At 39.1% G+C, this 22,284-nt stretch overlaps 2 protein-coding genes across 3 annotated transcripts; both read right to left on the bottom strand.

Annotated features, from left to right (window-relative positions):
* Nucleotides 1–826: 826 nt before the first annotated feature.
* On the bottom strand, nucleotides 827–15,225 carry LOC117303715 (optineurin-like). Its single transcript, XM_033788014.1, has 11 exons — nucleotides 14,845–15,225; nucleotides 13,533–13,827; nucleotides 12,489–12,673; nucleotides 11,807–11,905; nucleotides 9,554–10,267; nucleotides 8,510–8,625; nucleotides 6,150–6,302; nucleotides 5,725–5,824; nucleotides 5,295–5,489; nucleotides 4,207–4,557; nucleotides 827–3,800 (listed from the first exon to the last, which is right to left on the bottom strand). Exons 2-11 carry the CDS (start codon nucleotides 13,801–13,803, stop codon nucleotides 3,675–3,677), a joined length of 2,310 nt encoding a protein of 769 aa, XP_033643905.1. The 5' UTR covers nucleotides 13,804–13,827; nucleotides 14,845–15,225; the 3' UTR covers nucleotides 827–3,674.
* Nucleotides 15,226–17,034: 1,809 nt separating this feature from the next.
* On the bottom strand, nucleotides 17,035–22,267 carry LOC117303708 (E3 ubiquitin-protein ligase Hakai-like). 2 transcript variants are annotated; one of them, XM_033787990.1, is made up of 5 exons: nucleotides 22,235–22,267; nucleotides 20,853–20,970; nucleotides 19,973–20,059; nucleotides 18,897–18,958; nucleotides 17,035–18,251 (listed from the first exon to the last, which is right to left on the bottom strand). In XM_033787990.1, exons 2-5 carry the CDS (start codon nucleotides 20,916–20,918, stop codon nucleotides 17,207–17,209), a joined length of 1,260 nt encoding a protein of 419 aa, XP_033643881.1. In that variant the 5' UTR covers nucleotides 20,919–20,970; nucleotides 22,235–22,267; the 3' UTR covers nucleotides 17,035–17,206. The 2 variants fall into 2 exon arrangements, with proteins under 2 accessions (XP_033643881.1, XP_033643891.1); XM_033788000.1 differs by lacking the exon at nucleotides 22,235–22,267 and adding an exon at nucleotides 21,925–21,972.
* Between the last annotated feature and the right edge of the window lie 17 nt (nucleotides 22,268–22,284).

Raw genomic sequence — 22,284 nt, 5'->3', positions numbered from 1 at the left:
CTGATTTTACTAAGCAAGGATTTTTTTGCTTAAGCAAAATTTTGTGCTTAAGCAGCTCTATGAAATTGGGCCCTGGTCTTACTGCAAACCAGATATATATTGATACCTCATCATGCAATACCTCAAACCCCATATGTGTGAATGTACTTCTGACTTTGCATATTGCAGAGCTGCCAATATTTGCATCTCCCAATCAAGGAGATTTTGTACAACAATCGGGGAGACTTTTAGCATTACATTGACATAAATGGTGGGTTCGAATCCCAAGCCGTGACACTTGTGTCCTTAAGCAAGACACTTAACCATTGCTTCGTCCTTCGGATGGGACGTAAAACCGTTGGTCCCATGTGTTGTGTAACGCGTGTGTTGTTCCCCGGTGTTCCTGGTATATTCCCGGTGTTCCTGGCTGTGGCTGCTGTATGCGCCGTAGCACCTTGTAAACCCTTATAAGGTGCTAAATAATTGGGTCTAAAAATTCATCACTGCAATAACCAATCTTTCTGAAAGTTTGTATTTACTCAGCACCTTGAGTACCTTGATCGGTAGGTACGTGCGCTGTATAAGATTGATGTTATAATCAGGGAAATTTTCAAATTTGTTTATCACTCATAGAAAGATTGGTCTATTTTCAGGGAACTTTCTGCAGGATCAGGGGGATGTTGGCAGCTCTGGTATGCGCCAACAGCCCGTCATGCTTCATGTCATCCTAAATCAAGAATTTGTACATTAGCCCACCCCAGTGGTCTTTGAACGAGACTGGTGGTGGCAAGCGAAGTTAGTGAAGTGTTATCACAACATGAGTTAATAAATGTCACTGACACAGAAATGATTTGAAATATGGAGTAGTATTTATTTTACATTGAATTAATTAGTACTTTTTACAACCCCGACAGCTGTAGGTGACTCCACAAAATCACTAATTATTTAACAACCAATTATTTAATTTATTAAATAATTTATTGTTTGTATTGTCTAGCCTCATATCGACACAAACCAACAGGCAAATAAATCACTCGCGGGAGAGACTTTGTTTAGCCTGTTCAGCTGTGTTAATACATTACCGCAATGCCATTGGTTATAAATAAATTAGAATCATACACTGTAAACAAGCATACAAAAACAAAAATTATAAAGAAATTTGACCACTTCTTATATTTTTATCGTTTCTGGTCTATTATTTGTAAATTTTTTTGTACTCTAGTGAATAAATGCAGGTAAACAATATCAACACTTTATACATAACTTTCAACTGATGTCAATTAGATTTTTTAAAGTTCTTATGGTCTTGATGGCACAAAGCATTTACATATATTTCTTTTTTTGTGTAAAAATAAGCTTTCTCTGATTTTAGAGATTAAGGTTTGGCTTTTTCATCTGCAAAAAGGTGGTGCTATTGTACACATGGGGAAAACTTTTAGTAACGCAATTAAATTGGCATCGGAAAGAACTGTCTGGGTATAATTTTGGGTAAATGCTAATCATGTAATCTGTAGGGAACCAGTCCCCCAATAATGCACATCCATTGTGTTTTGGCTGGTAACCTTTTTCCGCTAAGCAACAGTTTCTGTCTTTGGTATGAACCCTAATCTTGTTGAAGATATAAACAACCTTTTCAAATCAAACACTACTGTGTAATATTTATGTCATTTCTGAAAATAATGAAATAATAACAAATGTACAGGTGTATTTTTTCTCCCATACACCACCGTATCATAAACATGGTCCACTCACCTTATCCCACATGTAATTTTAACATCAATTAAATAATGTGAAATATAGACTATAGTTACCTGGAACTGCATATACGACCTTTTAACAAATGCTCAACAAATAAAAGATAGCTCAAACGTTGATCACATTGGATTATTGTTGCCAGTTGGTCTAGCACCCTTTTTGCACCCCATGACACCACCACTGAACTGAAAGGTGCAGCATGATGATGGTACATGTTCTTCCTCTTCATGATACATTACGCTTTTTTGTACATCCGATGTATTTGTTGTTAAAACGTGACACATCAGATGATTAGGGTACTGTGCATTGTTTAGGGAATCATAAATATGCGAACAATTGTTCTTTGGAAAACCCACTCACACAGAAAGGGACTGAAAACCCAAGGTAAACAATGCCCCTGCGAGATTGGAACCAAGGTCCTAGACAGACGAGGAAAGAAACCTCTACACCACCCAAGTCCACTCTGAAAACACTAGAGCTTGAGCCTGTGTGCACCACAGCACTCAACCATCAATTGAGTTGTCAAATAGACCGTATGGAATAACCCCATTGCTGCTATGAAAGCCGCCATCTTGTAGGGCGAACCGTATCTGCGTCCAAACGCACACATCAATGAAGCACGCATCACGTAGCATTCCCGGTTTGATTTCTACGGCACATGCACGCACGCACATGCACACAGACGCCATGTTGTAGGGCAGATATTTGAACGGTGACGTCGTATTCAATACGGTGTTATGTGCCAGGCCACATTGTGCGACCTCGAACATGCACTTTGGATATATGGTTTAGTTTCTCATTAGGGCCATATTGTAACGTTTTGCACAAAGGTGTTCTATAAATGGGCCACTTTTACTTACATGTTCAAGTCAAATACTTGTTTTGGCGTCTGTTTTTTTCGTCTGCATGTTTGCAAAGTTATTATCTTCTGATTTCCTACTTAATACTCTTCTGATTCTATGTACAGTTAATTACAATAATTAACAAGAAAATCTTAAAAAGTAATTGAGCTAGTTTGTGTAGAAAATGAGATTGATACATAAACAAATATACAAAACATTTCAACAATCAGTGTATAAATGCTTGTTTCACATACAACGTATTCACACGTACATATGTACAAATTATATTAAATGTATAGCAAAATATGAAATTTTCACCTGGGAAAAAGTCAATACATTGTATATCGAATCCCCATGGATTGATAATGTTGTAGTCAGGGGCAGTGCCTTACCTCCTCTCCGACCGCCAGAAATTAGAAAAGAAACAAATTGGTTTGCGTTTATTCTTATTTTGAATTTAATATGCCCCGAGTTGCATTCAACTACAATATGACAGCACTTGTAAGCCTATTTGATGTGCAAAAGATGTATTTGTGCATACTGTTTGTATTTTCTATGTTTGCCTGATACGCTTACACAAAGTTAAAAAGATGAAATAAGCAAACTCAATTACAGTATGTATGTACCAACCTTACAACCAACTACATCGTGTTTAGAATGATTTGCCATGTACATGTAGGTCTTCTAATAATAAAGTGTGAATTAATTGCCATACTATGACATTTTTTACAAAGCTTGGCTTCAGTTCATCGGGTAAGGTTTTGTTCTTAATTTCTTCGGTGTTTCTCTCTCATGTCTTGACAACGTACACAATTTTTAAACCCCCCCCCCCTCGAAAAAAGAAATAGTAAACAAATAGCGTAAATACAGAGATCTTATATATCAGCTTGAACTTAACTTAATTTTTTTTCAGAATTCGTCACCCTCGATTTCCTAGTTGAGCTTTTAGGTGAGGACCCCATCACCGTTATAAACAGCTTGTTGTACCCCCCTTCCTATTGTGTCCTGTGAGTCTCGGGAAAAGAGTGTTAGAGTACGGGGACCACCCTCTGCCACATACCTGGCTCGATACCACTAATGAGTTTTTATCTCTGACATCTAATTGATACAGTCCAGCATATGAATCTGTAGAGTATCAATGTCTGGGAATTCATCTTGGCATTTAGGGCATCGGATGATAGCTGAGGAGGATGGTGGGTGATTCGAGGCTGACATTCGATGGTCCTGTCAAGAAATAGAAACAAAATGGTTACAAAAAAATGCACTAAATGCTTGCACAATTTACATGAAACTGATCCATACATTGTAACGGTATTGTAGTCATGATGGGCAGTGCCGGGCGGGCCACAGCCCTCAACTAACAAATTTCGCCCAGCTCTCTGATGAGCAGAGTACACTGTGTTGCGGAGCACAGATTTCCCCGAGATTGCACATCAGCAATGATGGCTATCCATATCTAACAAGCCATTACATGGCGAACCCATAAGACTGAACTTGCAATTATCTGTTCTTAACAAAGAAAAATACATTGAGTATTTTAATGAGTATTTTATTCACACAAAACTACAACTGTAATTTTTTTTTTCAAGATTCTTTATAACCATGGAGTGAAATAGGGCATTTGACTTACAACTCTGGTCCCAGCTTCATCGAAGACTCGGTCCCCGACTTGGCTTACATCCAGTCCTACAAAATCAGAATCTGTTTCTGGTAGAGGATCAGTAGCAGAGAGCCTGCTGCCGATGCGGGGGCTGACGAAGGGGCGCACGATGGTATTATAGAAGCCACCACCACTGCTGCCTGTGCTGTGACGATTCTGCATATGCTGTAGTTGTACCTTGGTGTGAGTGGCGAGCTCCTCCTGCATCCGTTGGTTGTCCTCCCTGAGGCGCTCCATATCAACCATCAGTAATTCCATATCGGTGTGGCTCTTCTCGCGAGCTGCTCTCTCGGCGTCAAAATCGTTCTTGTAGATTTCCGCCTGAAAAAAACCCCAAAAAACATCAAATCAACTGAACGCCTGAAGTCCAATACACCCTTCATTACAATAAAAACGTCATGTAAACTGTATGTAATGGGGATGTAGCTGTGTTGATTATTGGTGTTGGTGGTTTCAGATATATCCAACTCATATTATCGTCAGTGCTACAACATCATGAGGAGTCTCATTGTAACGATTACAGAGACGTTCTCCACCAATCTCTGCTACTGTTGCTCAATGCAAAGTCTGCTTTTGCTGGCCACTGCTTTCGTGCTAAAAACCAGGTCATACCTGACGTGTTCTACTGGAGACTTCCGTGCCCTAACAGAGGCGTAGACCTACAGTCTAAAATTGACGACCTTCCAAACATGATGATGGATAAACACTTCTGGCTTGACCGTGTGAATGGAATCTCGATTGCCACCGCTAAATGATAATGATGAAAAATACCTCTGCTTGCATGCACACAAATGCATCTACCTTTAAGTCATACATGTTCAGATATCTAATTTAAATTGGGGTTGCACAAAGAAAAGTTGAGTAAAGCCGGATTTGAATGACCTCTGGATTTACGTGTCGGCGATCTGCTATCTAGCCCTATTTTTCCGTATCAATATCTTTGTTCAAGAGTGCCAGACAGAAGCCATAAAACCGTTAACTGCCAGATAGCCAGGGATCACACCCAAGCTTACAAAACACCTTGGACACAACAGCAAAGATGATTCTGACTTTATTACCTGTGCCTCGAGTACTGGGATGGTGTCTAGTTGGATCTTGGTTTCTCCAAACTCCCGACGGACTTTGTCAAGTTCTCGTCGGACATTCTCAAGTTGGGAATTCTTTGCCCCAATTGCCTCCTCTGCTGACATCACTTGAGCTAAGTAGTTATCTCTCTCCTCCTGCAGCTCATTGAAGGCAGCTGTACTTGCCGTCTGTAAGGACACAATCGCAAAATAATTTAAGAAATGCAACCTAACCCCTGTTAAAAACTCACTTCACGGTAGTCAAGTTAGAATCGAGTAGTCCCCTCGATCCATTAAGCGAATCCCGGCCAACTTCCTACCTCTCACCCAGGTAGGACAGTTTTTTTCAAGACTGAGAAGTCTCTCGATTCTGAAAGTCTACTCTACAACAGCGGGTTTGGGATTAATTGTTTGGAATAAATACCTTTCTTCTGGTGGTCTGAATATCCGTAAACCTTCTTGTCAGATCAGCGTATTCAGCATTCAGTTTGTCATGGTCAGTTTTCAGCTTTTCATAGTCGATTCTGTATTGGAAAATGAAGAAAGTAACTACATGTATTTAACAAAGTGATATAGGGGTATATTTTATTTGTTTCATTGAACATTGAACAGTGCAAACACCAATTAACTGTGCAAGGCTCACGTGTATTCGAACACCGGGACTCAGCGAAGTGGAGTGCCACGGCAGCTCAGGGCTCTATACCGGTACTACCCAGGGAGCTGAATAAGATTAAAGATTGGCCCAGTGACAAGGACAATAATCTTAAGCGCATTGATACGGTTATTGTTAACTGCGCCATGTAAAAACTATTTGTTATTACACTTTATTAGAAGATTAAGATTTGCTACCTTTCTATGAGCCCCTTCTGTTTTTCTAGTTGGACAGTAGTCTGTTGTCTCATCAGCTCCTGACGTAGACTCTCAATCATATGAGTGTCTTGTTTCCTGACTTCTTCAAGCTCATCGTGGTACAAAGCAATCTTGGCCTTTAGGGCTTCATTTCTACATGGGTCAAAGTTCAGCAAAGGGATAAATACATTACTTGCATTATCAAAATAGACAAAAGTACAACATTATAGAGACAGAAATGAACTGTGAGACCTCACGGTTCTATGCGTTTTATAAATGGTTTTACTGTTTTTAAACAACAAAAACCAGTAAGAATTGAGAAAACGTTGGCGCTTTATTAAGGTTAGAATCACATAATTCCAGGCCTAAAACATTATCTCAAGACAGGTTTACCAAAAGAAATTGTAACAACTTGCATACATCTAATGTCACTTTTAAAGGATTTGGGTACTTTTTCAAAATGTCCATAGATTTACATTAAACTTACAGGGTTTGAAGATAATGATAGTGGAAAGCATCCCTTCAAATATTACTTACTGAGGTGCTGTAGTTTTTGAGAAATGAGTTAAAAACAATGTCATGAAAATACGTTTGTAAATGCTTAAAATAATTTTCGTCTGATGAGACGAACATTATTTTCATGACATTATTTTACGCATTTCCCAAAAACTACAGCACCGCAGCATGTAATATTTTCAGGGAAACTTTCTACTATCATTGTCTTCAAACTGTGTAAGTTAAGTGTAAATCTGTGGACATTGTGTTTTTTGTCCTACAGAAAGTACATACACCCTTTAAATGTAAGGAAAGAAAATAAGGAAAGGGAAATAAAAAAAATCTGTCCACACCCAATCAGAATTTTTCCCCCTGTAAATCAACAATAAAGTTAGCAGACAATATTGTGTACTATTTGAGTCAATTCTACAACAAAGTGTCCACACCTACATTTGTTCACTTTATGAAATCTTTTGTTGCTGTGTGTTTCATGTTGCTGCGTCTGGTAAAGGGTCTTGTACACTAGTTATATGGCTTATTTTATTATTATTATTATGAATTATTATAACTACTGACACTATCCTGATTGCCACATGTGGTGCAGGCATGGGGAATCCCCTTTTAAGCCCTGGATGAGCAATAACAAAGGAAGCTTCAATTTTTGTATGACTGTATGTCCAGACACACTGTGCATGTACACATTATACATATTGTTTATAATGTCTGTGTACAGTAGCTGCCTACACATATCAAGTACATTATAGTGTATAATGTCTGTGTACAGTTACTCTTTACAAGGAAAGCCCCTCAATGAGAAATACATTGTCCCTGGAGAAATTTGTCAATATGATAATTTATGTAATGTAAATGCACAATATGGGCATAACTTCTTTCTATTATTATTTGCAGTTAACCAAATACACATTCTCCTTTTAAAAACATCTTTCTAACCATATCGATTTCATACAAATGGTTTTAAACGCTTTTTATTGACCAACTCGACCGATCCAAGGCAACGTGTCCAGACCTACCAAGTCTCACTCATTAGGCGTGAGACTCGCGAATTAGGGGTCTGTCTTACGCTTTCACGCGCCACAACAATTTTCTCACGCATTGGGGCCAGACCGACTACAAAAATAACGACAATGCGTTGCCATATTGCGCACGTGTGTACAAAAAGGTTAGGCTTCGAAAAATCTCACGCATAGCTGGCCTCTGAACTTGGCATCTCTGCATGTCCCTTTAAGACTATGTGGGTAAAGATATCATTAGTCTGCGTTAAATTGTCATTACAATATTAGGCAGTGAAAGGGAAATTTGTAATTGTTTGCTGAAGTGTGTAATACATCTACTATAGATGATAGGATTGGCCTTTACTGGGGATTTACATTCATATCGAAAGTGGTTTTGTTTTTACACTTGACCAAGGCTCCTCGGCGAATGAGTGTTTAAAGGCACTAGACACCTTTTGTTATTGCCAAAGATCAGTATTCTCACTTGGTGTATCCAAACATAGCAAATCTGTCAAAAGTTATCGCATTATCGGTCATCAAAGTTTCAAGAGGACAATGAAAAAAAAAAAAACCTTGTTGCACAAATTTGTTTGCTTTCAGATGCCTAAAAAAGGCTTAGGCCTAAAGTGTACTAATATTTCAGTGAGAAATGGTCTCTTTCTTATAAACTATGTTACTTTAGTGGGAGCCGTTTCTCACCATGTTTTATACTAACAACAGCTCCCCATTACTCGTTTTTACCAAGTAAGTTTTTATGCTAACACTTATTTTGAATAACTACCTTTAAAAATATCCAAGTGTACACCTTTAGTCATCAGTTCTACTAAAAAAAACATTTGAATTTCTACTTACTGAGCACAAAGGTCCGTAGCTGTGGCCTCTGTCTGCTGCAACACACTCTCTCTTTCTTGAAGTTCACAAACCAGGCTCCGCACTTGATGTTTAAGTTCAAGACTGTAATGTGGTTCCTAAGAGAAAAAGGCGAACGGGGACCAAGAACCCGATAGTGAGAAATATTTACAGCCAATTTGCAAACTGTGCTAATGTTCCCTAGTGTTTGTTTTCCAGTTTATTTGATGCCTGATAGATTGAGCAACAAAGTTGTGTGAATTTTTCCCTGTAATAACAGTAAGGTTTCTTCTGGGACCTGATCAACAGTATTAATAACCTGTTCAATTGTTTCAAATACCTGAACGTAACTTCATGTAATCACAATTTTCGGGATAATGGCCTGATCACCAATTTCAATGACAGTAAAGATACACAATGTGTAAAAACAAACTAAAAAACACAATGTACTTAACCTGATCAAAAAAATGAATGACTGATTGTCAATTTCAATGACTCGATCAACAATTTTAAAGCCATTACACACTTTCGGAACAGAAAAAAAATAAAAGTTCACAGATTTACAAATAACACAGGGTTTACAGAAGGTAATGGTAAAAGACTTCTCTTGAAATATTATCCCATGAAATGCTTTACTTTTTGAGAAAACATTAAAACAATTATCAATTCTCGCAACGAGAATTACGGATTATAGTAAACACATGTCATGACACGGCGAAACGTGCGGAAACAAAGGTGGGTTTTCCCATTATTTTCTCTCGACTCCGTTTGACCGATTGAGCCTAAATTTTCACAGGTTTGTTATTTTATATATAAGTTGTGATACACGAAGTGTTGGCCTTTGGACAATACTGTTTACCGAAAGTGTCCAATGGCTTTAATGACCTGATCAATATTTTTTGACCAGGCCAACAATTTCAATTCTTGATCAATAATTTTAATGACCTGAGTGGCAGACAATTTCGATGACCCCATTGTCAAGTTGAGTGATGACCTGATAAGCATCCATGTATCAATAATAAATCATGATCGCAAAGTTTGAACTACCTGATTTGCAATGGCCAGTTCATCCAGTTTCCTAGACAACTCCGACACCTGCTCCTGGTGTTTATGATTCAGGTTTTCCACAGCGGTGTGATGCTCCCCACTGCACGCATTCAGTTGCTCCATTAATGTCGTTTCAATTTTATTGCGGTCCTCTCTCTCTTTCTTCAAGTCTTCCATCAAACTGGTCACTTTCTCCCGCTCTGCCTGAAGCTGAAGCAAAACGTCCTGAAGGGCTATGTTTGTTTTCTGTACAACAGTAGTGGGGCTTGCCACAACCCCGGGTGAGCTACCTTTGCTTCTATTTGTCTGAGCAGCCTCCTGCTCGCCAGCTCCAGAGAATGATTCTCCAGGTCTCTCGAAAGTGAACTCTGATTCAACTTCTTCCATCGTTTGATCAACACCAGCGTCTCTCACGGACGGGTTGGCCTGCGGTCTCTTACCAGACCTGCTGTATATTGACACCATAGTCTGCAGCTCATTATTGAGCGAGAGCAAATCTTGCTTCTCAAGCTGAAGCTGTTCCAGTCTCTGTTTGAAATTTTTCAGATCTGCCGCAGACTTCTGGAGCGCTTGCTCTAAATCTGCGTTCTTTGTCTTAAAGTCCAGTCGGGTTGCTTGGATATCCTCAATATCATTGTTGAGTTGTGTCACTATGGATGGTTGATCTTTGGTATCAGACGCTTTAGAATTATCCGACGCAATGGAAACAACGACCTTTAGGGAGTAGAAAACAAACATCCAGTTGTTATTTGTGAAAGTTACTAAATTCATAGACAACAAATATAATTCGTCTTTGCAGGCCTCAAAATAACCCACTGCTACAACAGCAATTGCCATGGTGCCCTGTGGTTTTGCAATGGTGCCCTTTGCAAAGTTCCCCCAAAATTAATTTTCCACATAGAAGTACCCCTAACCTGAGGAACATGACTGTGCCCCTTTCTTCAAGACAAAATTCAATGCCTGTCTTTGAGAGGGCAAGGCCATTTTAAATTTTGCAAAAGGCACTATCATAGTGTGAGGAGTTGTTCCTTTATTATTGGAGCAATTGTTCAATTGTTATAGTATAAAGTTATTCTCTCTCCGCTGAGGATGCAGGGTGGCAACCTTTGAAGTTTAGTGAGGATGCCAAACTTTATCTGTAGTTTTGAAACTTTTATTTACCTGTAATCATTATAATGCAATGTTATTGACTCATGCTTATTTTCATTACATCCGCAAATATCCATAGATTCATATTCTGTTGTAGTTTTGGGGAGTTTCATTGACTAAAAAGTGTAATTTTACAGTTAGAAAACTTGTGTGGGTCACAGATTTGGAGGTGACGCTTTAGGATATACATGTGCGTTGGTTAGCGTTATAAGCTATGCTGTGTTGCGGTACATACATACACGCGCAGTCGGGTACATGTAGAAGTTAATGTTAACGTTGCTATGTATGGACGGATGTATGTATGGCAATGGCTCTGTTGGACATTGGGGGAATGGGTGTTTATTTCTGTGTGAAAATGGTGTAAGTGAAGTTGGGCGCTCAACGATGTATGTTTGTGTCTCATATCCCCATTGCCCAGTACTGCTGTGCCATTAATATATCCCAGTTAACTGAGTCTAGTGTCTATTGAGATTTTAAGAGTTGAATTGATATTGAGAGGTCCTAAGTATTGTCGTACTAAAGCAGGAGTTTAATTAATGTATCTTTGTGTATTTTATCACCCGCCTGCACAATCTTCATCAGATATCAATTGTGCAGGTTAGGTCACTCAACAGTTCAATAAAGGGTCAACTACATTGGCGGAGAGAAAACAGAACCTGTGTGTCTTTAAAACTTCATTTCCAGTATTTAGCAGCCGCTCTGGACCCCCATACTACATTAGTCTTCGGACCCCAACACATGTGGCAACAGAGCCACATGGGGCTTAAGGGGCTCCCTGTAATTTCTGGCTTTATATTATAGATGTTAAATTTGCATCGGGGATAAAGAATATTTATTTTGGTTTTTACCCATACACCGATGAGTGTTAGCACTGTATACTCAGTACTTCCCCGAGTCCTGTGAAAAAAATATCACAGGCATGCTACTCGGGTGGGATTCAAACCCATAAAGAATCCCACCTGAGTAACACAGGACTCGAGGAAGTACTGAGTATACAGCGCTAACACACATAGGTGTATGGGTAAAAACCAAAATTGCTGGCTTTATATTTGTATTGAGCTATAAAATGAGTAAATAAGGCACTGATGTAACATCTTGATATACCTCTTCCTGACTACTTTTCAACTCTTGCTCCAACTGTTCAACCTTTTCCTCCAGTGCTTTGATTTTTGTTTCGGCATCTGCTGGGCCTTCCTTTGTTTTCTGAAAAGGGAACGCAAAAGGTATTTATAGGTGAATTCTAAAGACTGGCTAGCTCCACGAGAAGTTTTGTGTATAAAGTCTGTGGGAGGTTCTCAACTACACAGTTACAACGAAAAGATCAACTGATTTCTCCAAATAGACCTTATGCACATGGCATTATTTTAGTAGGGCGCCCTCACCTAGAGGTCAAAAGGAAGTTGTTCATTGGCCAATACTGTGCGCCGCACGGACAAATCTGTGCGTCTCGATTGTTTCGTCACTGTTTTTCGTTGGCGGCTGGATGACGTCAATGCATAAGGTCTAGAGAATGTGTGTCCCCATTGTGTGATTTTTTTCTTATTAACATAATTATATTTTTTTAATTTATTGATTGATTTATTTATTTATTGATTCTTTAAAAAAAAAAAAATTGGGTGGGGGGGGTAGGGGGGGCTGTTTCTTTGTTGTAGTGATATGGTATTCTACCTTCATAATGGACATATGGTATGGTCATATTTGTATGGCCTTATTAACCAAAATGTCAATACATTTTAAACAACTCCTTGAATATAGATTGGGAGGATTGGTTAGTGTTAACACATACCCCACTCTTGTGTTCTTTCAACTCTGTCTCCAACTCGACGATGTGGTTCCTTAACCGGGTGACTTCTTCTTGAGCACTCTGTCGTAGCTCCTTAAATTTCTCCTTGGCTAGTTTACAGTTGTTTTTCCCTTTGGTAAAGTCCTCAATACGTGACTCAATGGTCTTCGTCATATCAGTTAGTTGTCCTGGAGAAAAACAAAAACAACACATCTTTGGATAAAAAAAAAAAATCTTGAATGTTCAGGGCCAGATATTTCACAAAGATCAAAGTTTGATCTTAATATGTGTGTCGGCCTTATGCAAACTGAGATTTTACAGTATTAATCACTACAGTACAATTCTCCAATCATCTTTTAAAGGCAGTGGACACTATTGGTAATTACTCAAAATATTTATTAGTATAAAACCTTACTTGGTAACGAGTAATGGGGAGAGGTTGATGGTAAAAAAAAAACATTTTGAGAAACGGCTCCCTCTGAAGTGTGATAGTTTTCGAGCAAGAAGTAATTTTCCACGAATTTGATTTCAAGACCTCAGATTTAGAACTTGAGGTCTCGAAATCAAGCATCTAAACGCATACAACTTCGTGTGCAATGGGTGTTTTTTTCTTTCATTATTATCTCGCAAGTTCGATGACCAATTGAGCTCAAATTTTCACAGGTTTGTTATTTTATGCATATGTTGAGATACACCAACTGTGGGGACTAGTCTTTGACAATTACCAATAGTGTCCACTGCCTTTATAAAGATAGTCTCAGTGTTTTGTCTGATATGAAGCACTTTCAGGTGTAAAATATAGCTCAATATTAAATCATTAGTAAAAACAAATGTACTGGAGTCTGTACAGTAGTTTTATACTTCTGGTTCTGTACCGGCTAATGTACAACAATCAAAGTAGTCCATTACTTTTTCCTGACCTTTACACAAATTAACAAATTGAACAGTGAGGTTTCCTTGTAACCAGCTAGTGGCTACTTGTTTTACTTTTGTAAAGATATGGCCTAATTGCTCTCTCGTGAGAGCTGTAGATTTCAGATTGTATACCTTTCAACATTTGATTCTCTTCTTTCATGGCACGTGCTGTGCTCACCAACTGTTCGTACTGCATGATCGTGACACAGTTTGTTCCTCCATTTGTTGGCGATGCCGGAGATGAGAACTGAGACCGAAGCTGTTGCTGGTTATCAGAGTGTTGTTGACTCCCGGGTCCTCCACTGTTACCACTCCCCAGGGAGGGTCTCGGGAGAATAACAAAGTCAGACTCGGCTGATGAGTTGGAACCGGGGGGATTATCTCTTGATGGTAACGGCATCATCACCTTGTTTGTTATAACCTTTACCTTTGAGTGCAAAGATCAAGAATAAAACAAAAGACAACAAAATCAGGATTGAAAAAAAAAAAAGGGGTGATCGTTTGTATGTAGGAGTAGGACAGCACTACTTACCTGTATACCTGTAGATTCGGGCTCTGCACAATGAAGGCTAAATGAAGCCTTATAAAACGCCCATCCATATTCACACAAAACTTACTGCAAAAGTACTGAATGCAATGGAAGTAGCGAAGTCAAATGTGAGAGCAGAAGAGAATGAACTTAATATTTCCATATATCCTGTGGTGAACATCCTGCAAAACTGTACATGTCAATGTTTTTGGTGAGGTGCCATTTTTGAAGATGTTAGTTGAATGAGAATGAACAACTACATACAGCTGGTAGTTTGTTCCAAACATTACAGACTCTCTGTGTGAACTTCTAGAAACTATAGTGCTATAATAGTAATTATGTGCCGGATTCCCTCCTACCACCAAACCAAACTACACACCCTGTGACACTACTCTGGGCATGCTGGGCTCTCTGCAAATGTCAATTTTGTTTTTAATTAAATGAATATACACGGAGCCCCAGTTTGAATTACCGTGGAATTACTAACTAACGCACACAATAATTACTACCTACTCCGGAGTCCTAGGTCATAACTCATAGGTAGTATAATTTAATAATAAAAATATTATTAATAACTTTTTAAAATAAAATACCCACCGGTTGTCAAATGTACCGCTGTGGTTTTCTACAACAAAGTCAATGAACAATCATACAAACAGTACAGACCCCGTGGTCCGTGCCGTCAAAAATGCAACAGCAAGCAGTAGCAATGCAATGGCAATGCATCTACTACTACTATACTACTACTACTACTACTACTAGTACGTACTACTCTAGCCTATATACTAGCCATAATAATTAATTATTAATTATTAATTATTATTTATTATTAATTTAATATGATGATCATGGACATGATGATGGAGAAAGGAATTTAAGAAAACCTTAGAGAAAGAAAAATTGGGGGTAACTTACCTCTTGTGAGTTTTGATTTTACCTTGCAAATACTACAAAACCATCCATGCAACAAACTATTGGCTGATCAAGTATCGCATTCGAATCGTACGACTACGTTTATAGAAGTAAACAGTGTTGCGACTGACTGACAGATAAATATAATCCGAATTTGGGCAGAACTAGCTAGAGGGTCTTCTTTGCAATCTCAACGTCTGATTATTGCATCGTTCCAAAAATATCGAGGGTGTCACGCAATAGGAAAATCCCAAGCAAAATACCTGCTGACCCAGTGAAAAAATTAATATAAATAACAATAGAGAACCCACACGATAACTCTATATTTCGAAATTTCCTCTGCCAAACAGGGATTTCCCCATTCCTCATCAATGACATGGTAATAGTTTGTACCACTTCCGGTTGTTCGTATTAATTTCGCTGTACATGAGACAGGGTACCATACCGGTGAACACAAGAGGGCGTGCGATTTGCGTTGGCTTAACACAGCGACGTGAAGAGTACCAGTTATATATACATTATATAGTGAGTAGAGTATAAGTAGAGTAGAATCCTACTCGTACATGTACCACAGGAAATCTCTTCGCATATCTTGCAGCAATTGGATGCGCGCGATCTATCGATTAGAATCCTACTCGTACATGCCCCATAGGAAATCTCTTCGCATATCTTGCAGCGATCGTTTATTATTGCCAATGTCGTATTGTTTTTTATTCTCTTTCTAAATCGATTAAAAAAGGGAAACTTTAGGCAATTTTGCAGAGAAGGAATATATTTTTCTTTTACTTTAATTATTAATTAATTTTAAATATCATATTTTTGGTTTTTACCCATTCATCGATGTGTGTTAGCACTGTATACTCAGTACTTTCCCGAGTCCCGTGAAAAAAATATCACAGGCATATTACTCGGGTGGGATTCGAACCCATGACCCTTGCAATTCTCAAGCAGTGTCTTACCAACTAGACTACCGAGGTTGCCGGTAGCTAGAGGCAGTTTGAATCTTTTGGCAGCGGGTACCGCAGTTAATTTGGAGATGGGGTCCAAAAGAAAATAAGTGAAAGGCAGACGCTCGGTTTATATCTAATTGGTTAACAAGTCTTCTCTGGGCAGCAGGCCTATGATTACACAGAGGACACGGAGGCCATGACATCAATTGCCCTGGGTCAGATTTCATAGAGCTGCTAAGCACAACAGTTTTCTAAGCATGAAATTTCTGCCTCGATAAAAACAGGTTTACCAACCAAATTTCCATTTGTTACATATTGCTCGTTACTAGTATTCAGCTGTTGTTTGATTATCCTGAAAATCACATGGAAATTTGGTTGGTAATCCTGTTTTAATCGAGGCAAAATTTTCATGCTAAGCAAATTTTTGTGCTTTGCAGCTCTATGAAATTGAGCCCTGGCCGCCAAAAGTTTCCCATAGATTTTCCAAAGGCGGAAGTACCTTTTGCAAAATAAAATTGGCTTTGCCCTTTCATGAATGAAAGTCCAGACCTGCCCATGCCTGGCTGACAAAAAAAACAAGTAAATATCCAGTGACTATGAACACATTATTCAAATGACACATTAACTATCATTAACAAGATCAGTGTTGGTTTAATAAGTTCATTTCTAATCAAATTACTGACATTTTTCAAATAAAATTTCTCAAACACTCCCCCCCCCCAAAAAAAAACAAAAAAAAACAAAACAAATCGATTTTGAAGAAAAAAATCCTCATACAATTATTTCTTGAAATCGAGCAAACAAAAATCCTTCACTTTTTCAGAAAGATTTGCTAACATAATTTATTAACACTTGGCTCCTGTGAATGCATTGTTTATCTATAACTCAAAACCACAGTGAATTGTACTGAATAGTAAGACATTAGGATGGTTGACTGTGTACTTTTGATACATAAACCACAAGTTATATCATGTTGCAGACTGGCAAATTTTCACTAAAACAGCAGTGGATGATTTTGAAGGTTTTTAGTTAAAAACAAAGGGAATGGGGAGGATAAAGCTGCTCCACAAAATATAAATTATAGCAGTTGACCAGCAAACAGAAACTTGTCATTTATTTTGATATTTAACAAATAAGCGTGTAGGTTTTTTAACTTTGGTTTTTACTCTTTCACAGATATGTGTTAGCACTGTATACTCGGTACTTTCCCCGAGTTCTTTAAACAACGACCTTTGCCATTCTAGAGCAGGTGTATTTAAATACCAACTAGACCACTAAGATTTGCGTAAGGCAGTTCAAAACCTACATTTATTTTGGGGGGTTTCTAACCCCCAAAAAGCTGTTGACAACTGTAATGAAGCACTCCTACTGTTTAATCATGTACAATTTATAATTAGTAGTTTTACTTAATTTGATTACTGGTAGTATGGAGGTCTGTACCTAACAGCATCGGGTGGGGGTCCCCTGGAAGGTGGTGGGCCTAAATCTGCCCCGACACCTGCAGTCTGGGGTGACATACCGGGTATAATGGGTGGCATCCCCACCATACTCTGTGGAGGTATGGACACCCCGGTTACCCAGTTCTGCCCGGATGTAGGGGGTGCGACTGGGCTTTGAAACGACGGGCTCTGCTCGGGTGTGGTCGAAGTGTAGTGGGGTTGAGATGCAGTACTGTACATTGGCACTGTTCCAGGAATGGATACGGGTGAAGGAACGGGTGGGACATGGACCGAGGAGTAAGGAGCAGGCTGGACTGATGGGGGTGCTTGGTGAACTGAATGAGAGACTGTCATAACCGACTGGGGTGTGACTACAGCGTAGGACATAGGTGGTGGCTGATGGACCATAGGGGGTAGGACACCCTGAGCTGGGTATAAAGGGGACTGAGGAGGGGGCGGTGGTGGGCCTGGGACCTGATGCTGAGGCAGTGGTTGCTGCCCTGTGTATGTCACAGCAGATGGGGGTAGCTGGTGTGGTTGATGTGCCTGTTGAGGTGGAGGGGGCGCCTGCTCGTGGATATTCCCGCTGTAGTTCTTTTCTTCCTGAAGGGGCACCGTGATCAGATTGGACTTCCGGACTTGAACCCGCTCAATCCCGTACTCGCTGTGGGGGTTTGGTGAAACGGGTATATCAGCAGGTTCCGCCTCGTAGGGCATGCGTTCGTGGAGATGCTGCGGGGCTCCTGGGGTGCTGTAGGTCTCCTGGGGTGTTGTGTAGCGTGTGCGAGGATCCTCCCCGATAGGACGCTCATGGCGAGTTGGTTGCTCACTCGATGGTTGAGTACTGGATGAGCTTGATGAGGAGTGTCTGTTATGACGATGGTTAATGTGAGCTTGAAGGTCTCGTTGAGAAAGATAAGTCCGTCTGCAGCCACCTGGGCTATGCTTGGAGCCCCCATAGGTGCAGATGAAGATGCCACCTAATGGAGACTGTTCAATTCGTTGGACACTGTCACCACACCTGTTCAGAAAGAAGTGAGACACAAACTTTATCAAACTACAGGAACATGATTTAACAAACTTCTTCTCTTAGGCCCGGTTCAAATGTAAATGCGATAAAAATGTTGACATCACAAATTTGGGAAAAAACTTCAGAAGGGCTGAGATGTGCTCAACACTTGCGAAAACATTCACAGCGAAGACGTCAAAATTGACTTGGCCTTCGCCTGTCGCTGGAGGTACGAACCGGGATTTATTGCGACCAAAACCCAAGTTTTAAAAGCAAGCTTTCAATAAGAAATTATTTATCAAAAAAATCCTACATAGCTGTTGGGCAAAAATATCTAAACTCTATTATAGCCTTAATGATGTACAACTGTAGGAATGCATGTTGAAGATTTCAAACTGTACACCAGCTAGATGCAACAAAATGCATCAATAGTATTGGTTGCTGCATTGTGCGACATTTAGCAGATGACTCAAATCCCACAGTCTAGGCACTGCAAATACTATTTGAAAAATATTTGAATTCATTATTGAACCAGTTTTATAGAAACCTCTGTTTATGTAGCGCTGCATTTAGCTTTAGGTAGTTTTAATTTTAACGGTTCTGGGCTTTGATGCATTCTAGCAGGGTGCCTACTAATTAACAGAGTGACGTACTAACCTTAGGCAGCTCTTGTCAGTGGCTTTAGCACAGTCAAAGCAAAACACATGCTTGCAGGGAATCTGAAATCCAATGGAACAACATAAGTTCTGTCAAATAATAGTAGTAAACTTAATGCGAAGTATTTTTCTGTGCCATAACACTCCACCAATGGGTACCCAGCATTGCCGACATTTGCATCTTACAATCAGTGAAAATTTGTACAACAAACGCGGAGAGGTTTAGAATTACATTCAACATAACAAAGAAAAGATTTCCAGTCATCATGGAGATTTTCAAATTTGTTCATCAGAAATCTTTTATTAGAAAATGGAAAGATTAGTTCTTTTTTTCATGAATTTCAGAATTTGTAGAGTTGGCAGCTCTTGGGTACTCTTCTTAATTAAAGGGGAATATCGTCATGATCATAGTTGGCGTGAGACAGTGAGGCCGTGCATGGAGTTATAAACTCTCGGCAAAATACTGCAAGTTTGCACCAGCACTATCAGATCTACACAGGGTGCACGCACTTGGGAAAACAAGATTACCGGGCAACCTCGGTAGTCTAGTTGGTCAGTCCCTGATCTAGAATTGCAAAGGTCTTGGGTTCGAATCCCAACCGAGTAACATGCCTGTGATATTTTTTCACAGGAGTCGGGAAAGTACTGAGTATACAGTGCTAACACACATCTGTGTATGGGTAAAAACCAAAATTAATATTTTTTACCCCCGATGCAAATTTAATATCTCTTATATCAATGGGGTACCCGCTGCCAAAACATAGGATTCGAATTGCCTCTAGCTACCGGGCAACCTCGGTAGTCTAGTTGGTAAGACACTGCTCTAGAATTGCAAGGGTCGTGGTTCGAATCCCACCCAAGTAACATGCCTGTGATTTTTTTTCATAGGACTCGGGAAAGTACGGAGTATACAGTGCTAACACACATCGGCGTACGGGTAAAAATCCAAAATTAATATTCTTTATCCCCGATGCAAATTTAACATCTCTTATAAGATTAGAGATCATAAAACCATGCAGAGCAAGAGAACTGCTATTATCGTGATGGTGACAGTCCCCCTTTTTGAAAGATACTCACCATTCGACCGTAGCTCAATATCGGCATTGTGCATTTCTCACAGCAGTGAATCATTGGATCCACCACTTTCTCCCCAATCAGATTAAGCTGATAGAAAAAAGAAGAAGAAAAAAAACCGTATTTGAATACATCTATCATTTATGTGCACCCTTTTGTTTCCTTGTTAACCCCAACACTGTCTTGGACAAATTTAATTGACCCAATTTTAGGACTGTGTATTGAGAGTGTATTGATTGGCAAGGCCAATTAAATAAGCCCTAATTATAATGAAATGTACATGTATTGGTTACAACACACCAGTGACCTTTTAATGACCTTGGTGATAGTTCCTAGTAGTTGTGACCAAACTAATGTTTGGGCAGTCGGCTTTAACCTTGTGTCTGACTGCACTCCTTGTTTCTACAATTGTTAACTGTAATGTTATTAAAAAGAAGGTGAAGTGTTTTTTTACAGCTTTAAATGCATGGTAATACACACAACACAGGGCTCTTCTAAGGTTTCATTATTAGCATGCTTGTGTGAACCAGAGCTTCCAAAAAATGTTTTCAATAAAGTGATTTTGCACAAAACATCAAACTCGCAATCCTGTCAGAGTATAAAGATTAGACTGCTTGGCCTCATCTTTTGTTTATAAACTATTCCATCAAAGATTTCAGCACCAATTTGCTTCAATGCAAACTTTATTAGACAATTTCTGAACTAATCAAGTTAACACTATAAAACCATGGCGGTCTATTTCTAACTCAACACACATGCTTGAACCACACTTGATAAACCAACTAATGTAATTCACCAATCTTTGAAACTGTCAAAAACAATATATTTAGTGTTGAGTTTGATGTAATGAGGAAGATTCAAGCCGATGTCTGATGAGACGTACCTTATGATCCCATTTGAGATGATGATTGGGGAATGGATGAGGGTAGATGTCAGAATGCTTCTCCATGTTTCAACACTCTCACCTTTTGTCGCACACGCTAGTTCAGGAAAAAGAAAATCTGTAAGAAGACGAAAGAAGAAAAAAACAATCAAAGTTAGACCCAGTGACTGGGGCGCTAGGTTCCTTTTTTTCGAACTTTTGACATTATCGGTCATCTAGATAATGACAAAATTTTGAAAAAAGGAATCTAGCACCCCAGTCACTGGGTCAAGATCAAAGTATAATCCTCTTCTGTTTTAAGTTGAGAAAGTCCACTCTCTTCAAAAGACAAAGAACAGGATTGGTAAGTTTGAAAGTGAACGGCTACTGATCGCTGCTGATGATACAATTTGTATTGTATTCATATTGATTCCTTTATATAATGTTGCTTACATTAACTATGTGTATATACACACATAGTTAATTTAAGCAACATTGTTCCAGAAGCTAGTCCCTAGGACTTGTCCACTACAAAGAAACCCCCCCCCCTCAAAGTCGCCCGACTATACAAAAAAGCCCACTTACAAAATCGCACACACCACATAGATAAAGTCGCACAATAGAAAGGTTGGTGATTTTTGAAAACTATCAATCAAAAAGAGGTTCAGTTTATTTTGTAGGTTTGCTTATTAATTTGGAATAACTCAGTTTAATTAATTCTTTAACCTCCATGGTTTAACTAAAATGAAGAAAGTGATGACGACAGTATTTCATTTTCAAAATTCATTAACAGGCCTGATACTTCACGGAGGCAACGAAGGCGATTGCCCTTCGTGTCCCCTGGTCATTGCCTTGGTGCCCTAGAAATGCTCCAGTACAAATTTGCAATTTCTTCATAGGGTGCCCTTTACCAAGAAGAAAATGCCTTGGTGCCCTTGCTCTATCAAAAACGAAGCATACAGCCCTGCATTAATACATACAAGATTCAATTGTATTGAGTATTGTAAACCACTTTTTACAAATTTTAGTACTAATTTAAATTATAAAATAAATAGTAGTTACACTGCACATTTCTTTGCTCTTCTTAATTAACCTTGGTGTGATATCCTGACATGACAAGATTCAAGAAGAAGGGGCTTTGCACTTGCAAATTGCAGTGTTCCAAGAGCTTTTCACACAGTGCCAGTCTCCATGTTCAACAAATACATTGAAAACCCCCGGTTACGCGCTATATGTAGTTTTGTATGGATGGATGTGTGACCGATGCGATTGTTCACCGTCAACTTTCTGTCCCACATCTAAAACAGAGCAGGTACATCAATCACCATTAGCTTTACTGAAAAGTATATACTCTTAATCGATTAACTTGATTTGATTATACGTTGAAATGTATCAAATCTCACCATTAATCCAAGATTTTTTTGTCAAATGTGTGCTGCATGCTGGAGAATCT

This window comes from Asterias rubens, chromosome 2, assembly GCF_902459465.1.
Source record: "Asterias rubens chromosome 2, eAstRub1.3, whole genome shotgun sequence".
Lineage (NCBI taxonomy): Eukaryota > Metazoa > Echinodermata > Asteroidea > Forcipulatida > Asteriidae > Asterias > Asterias rubens.
This window is presented reverse-complemented; position numbering and strand designations above follow the sequence as displayed.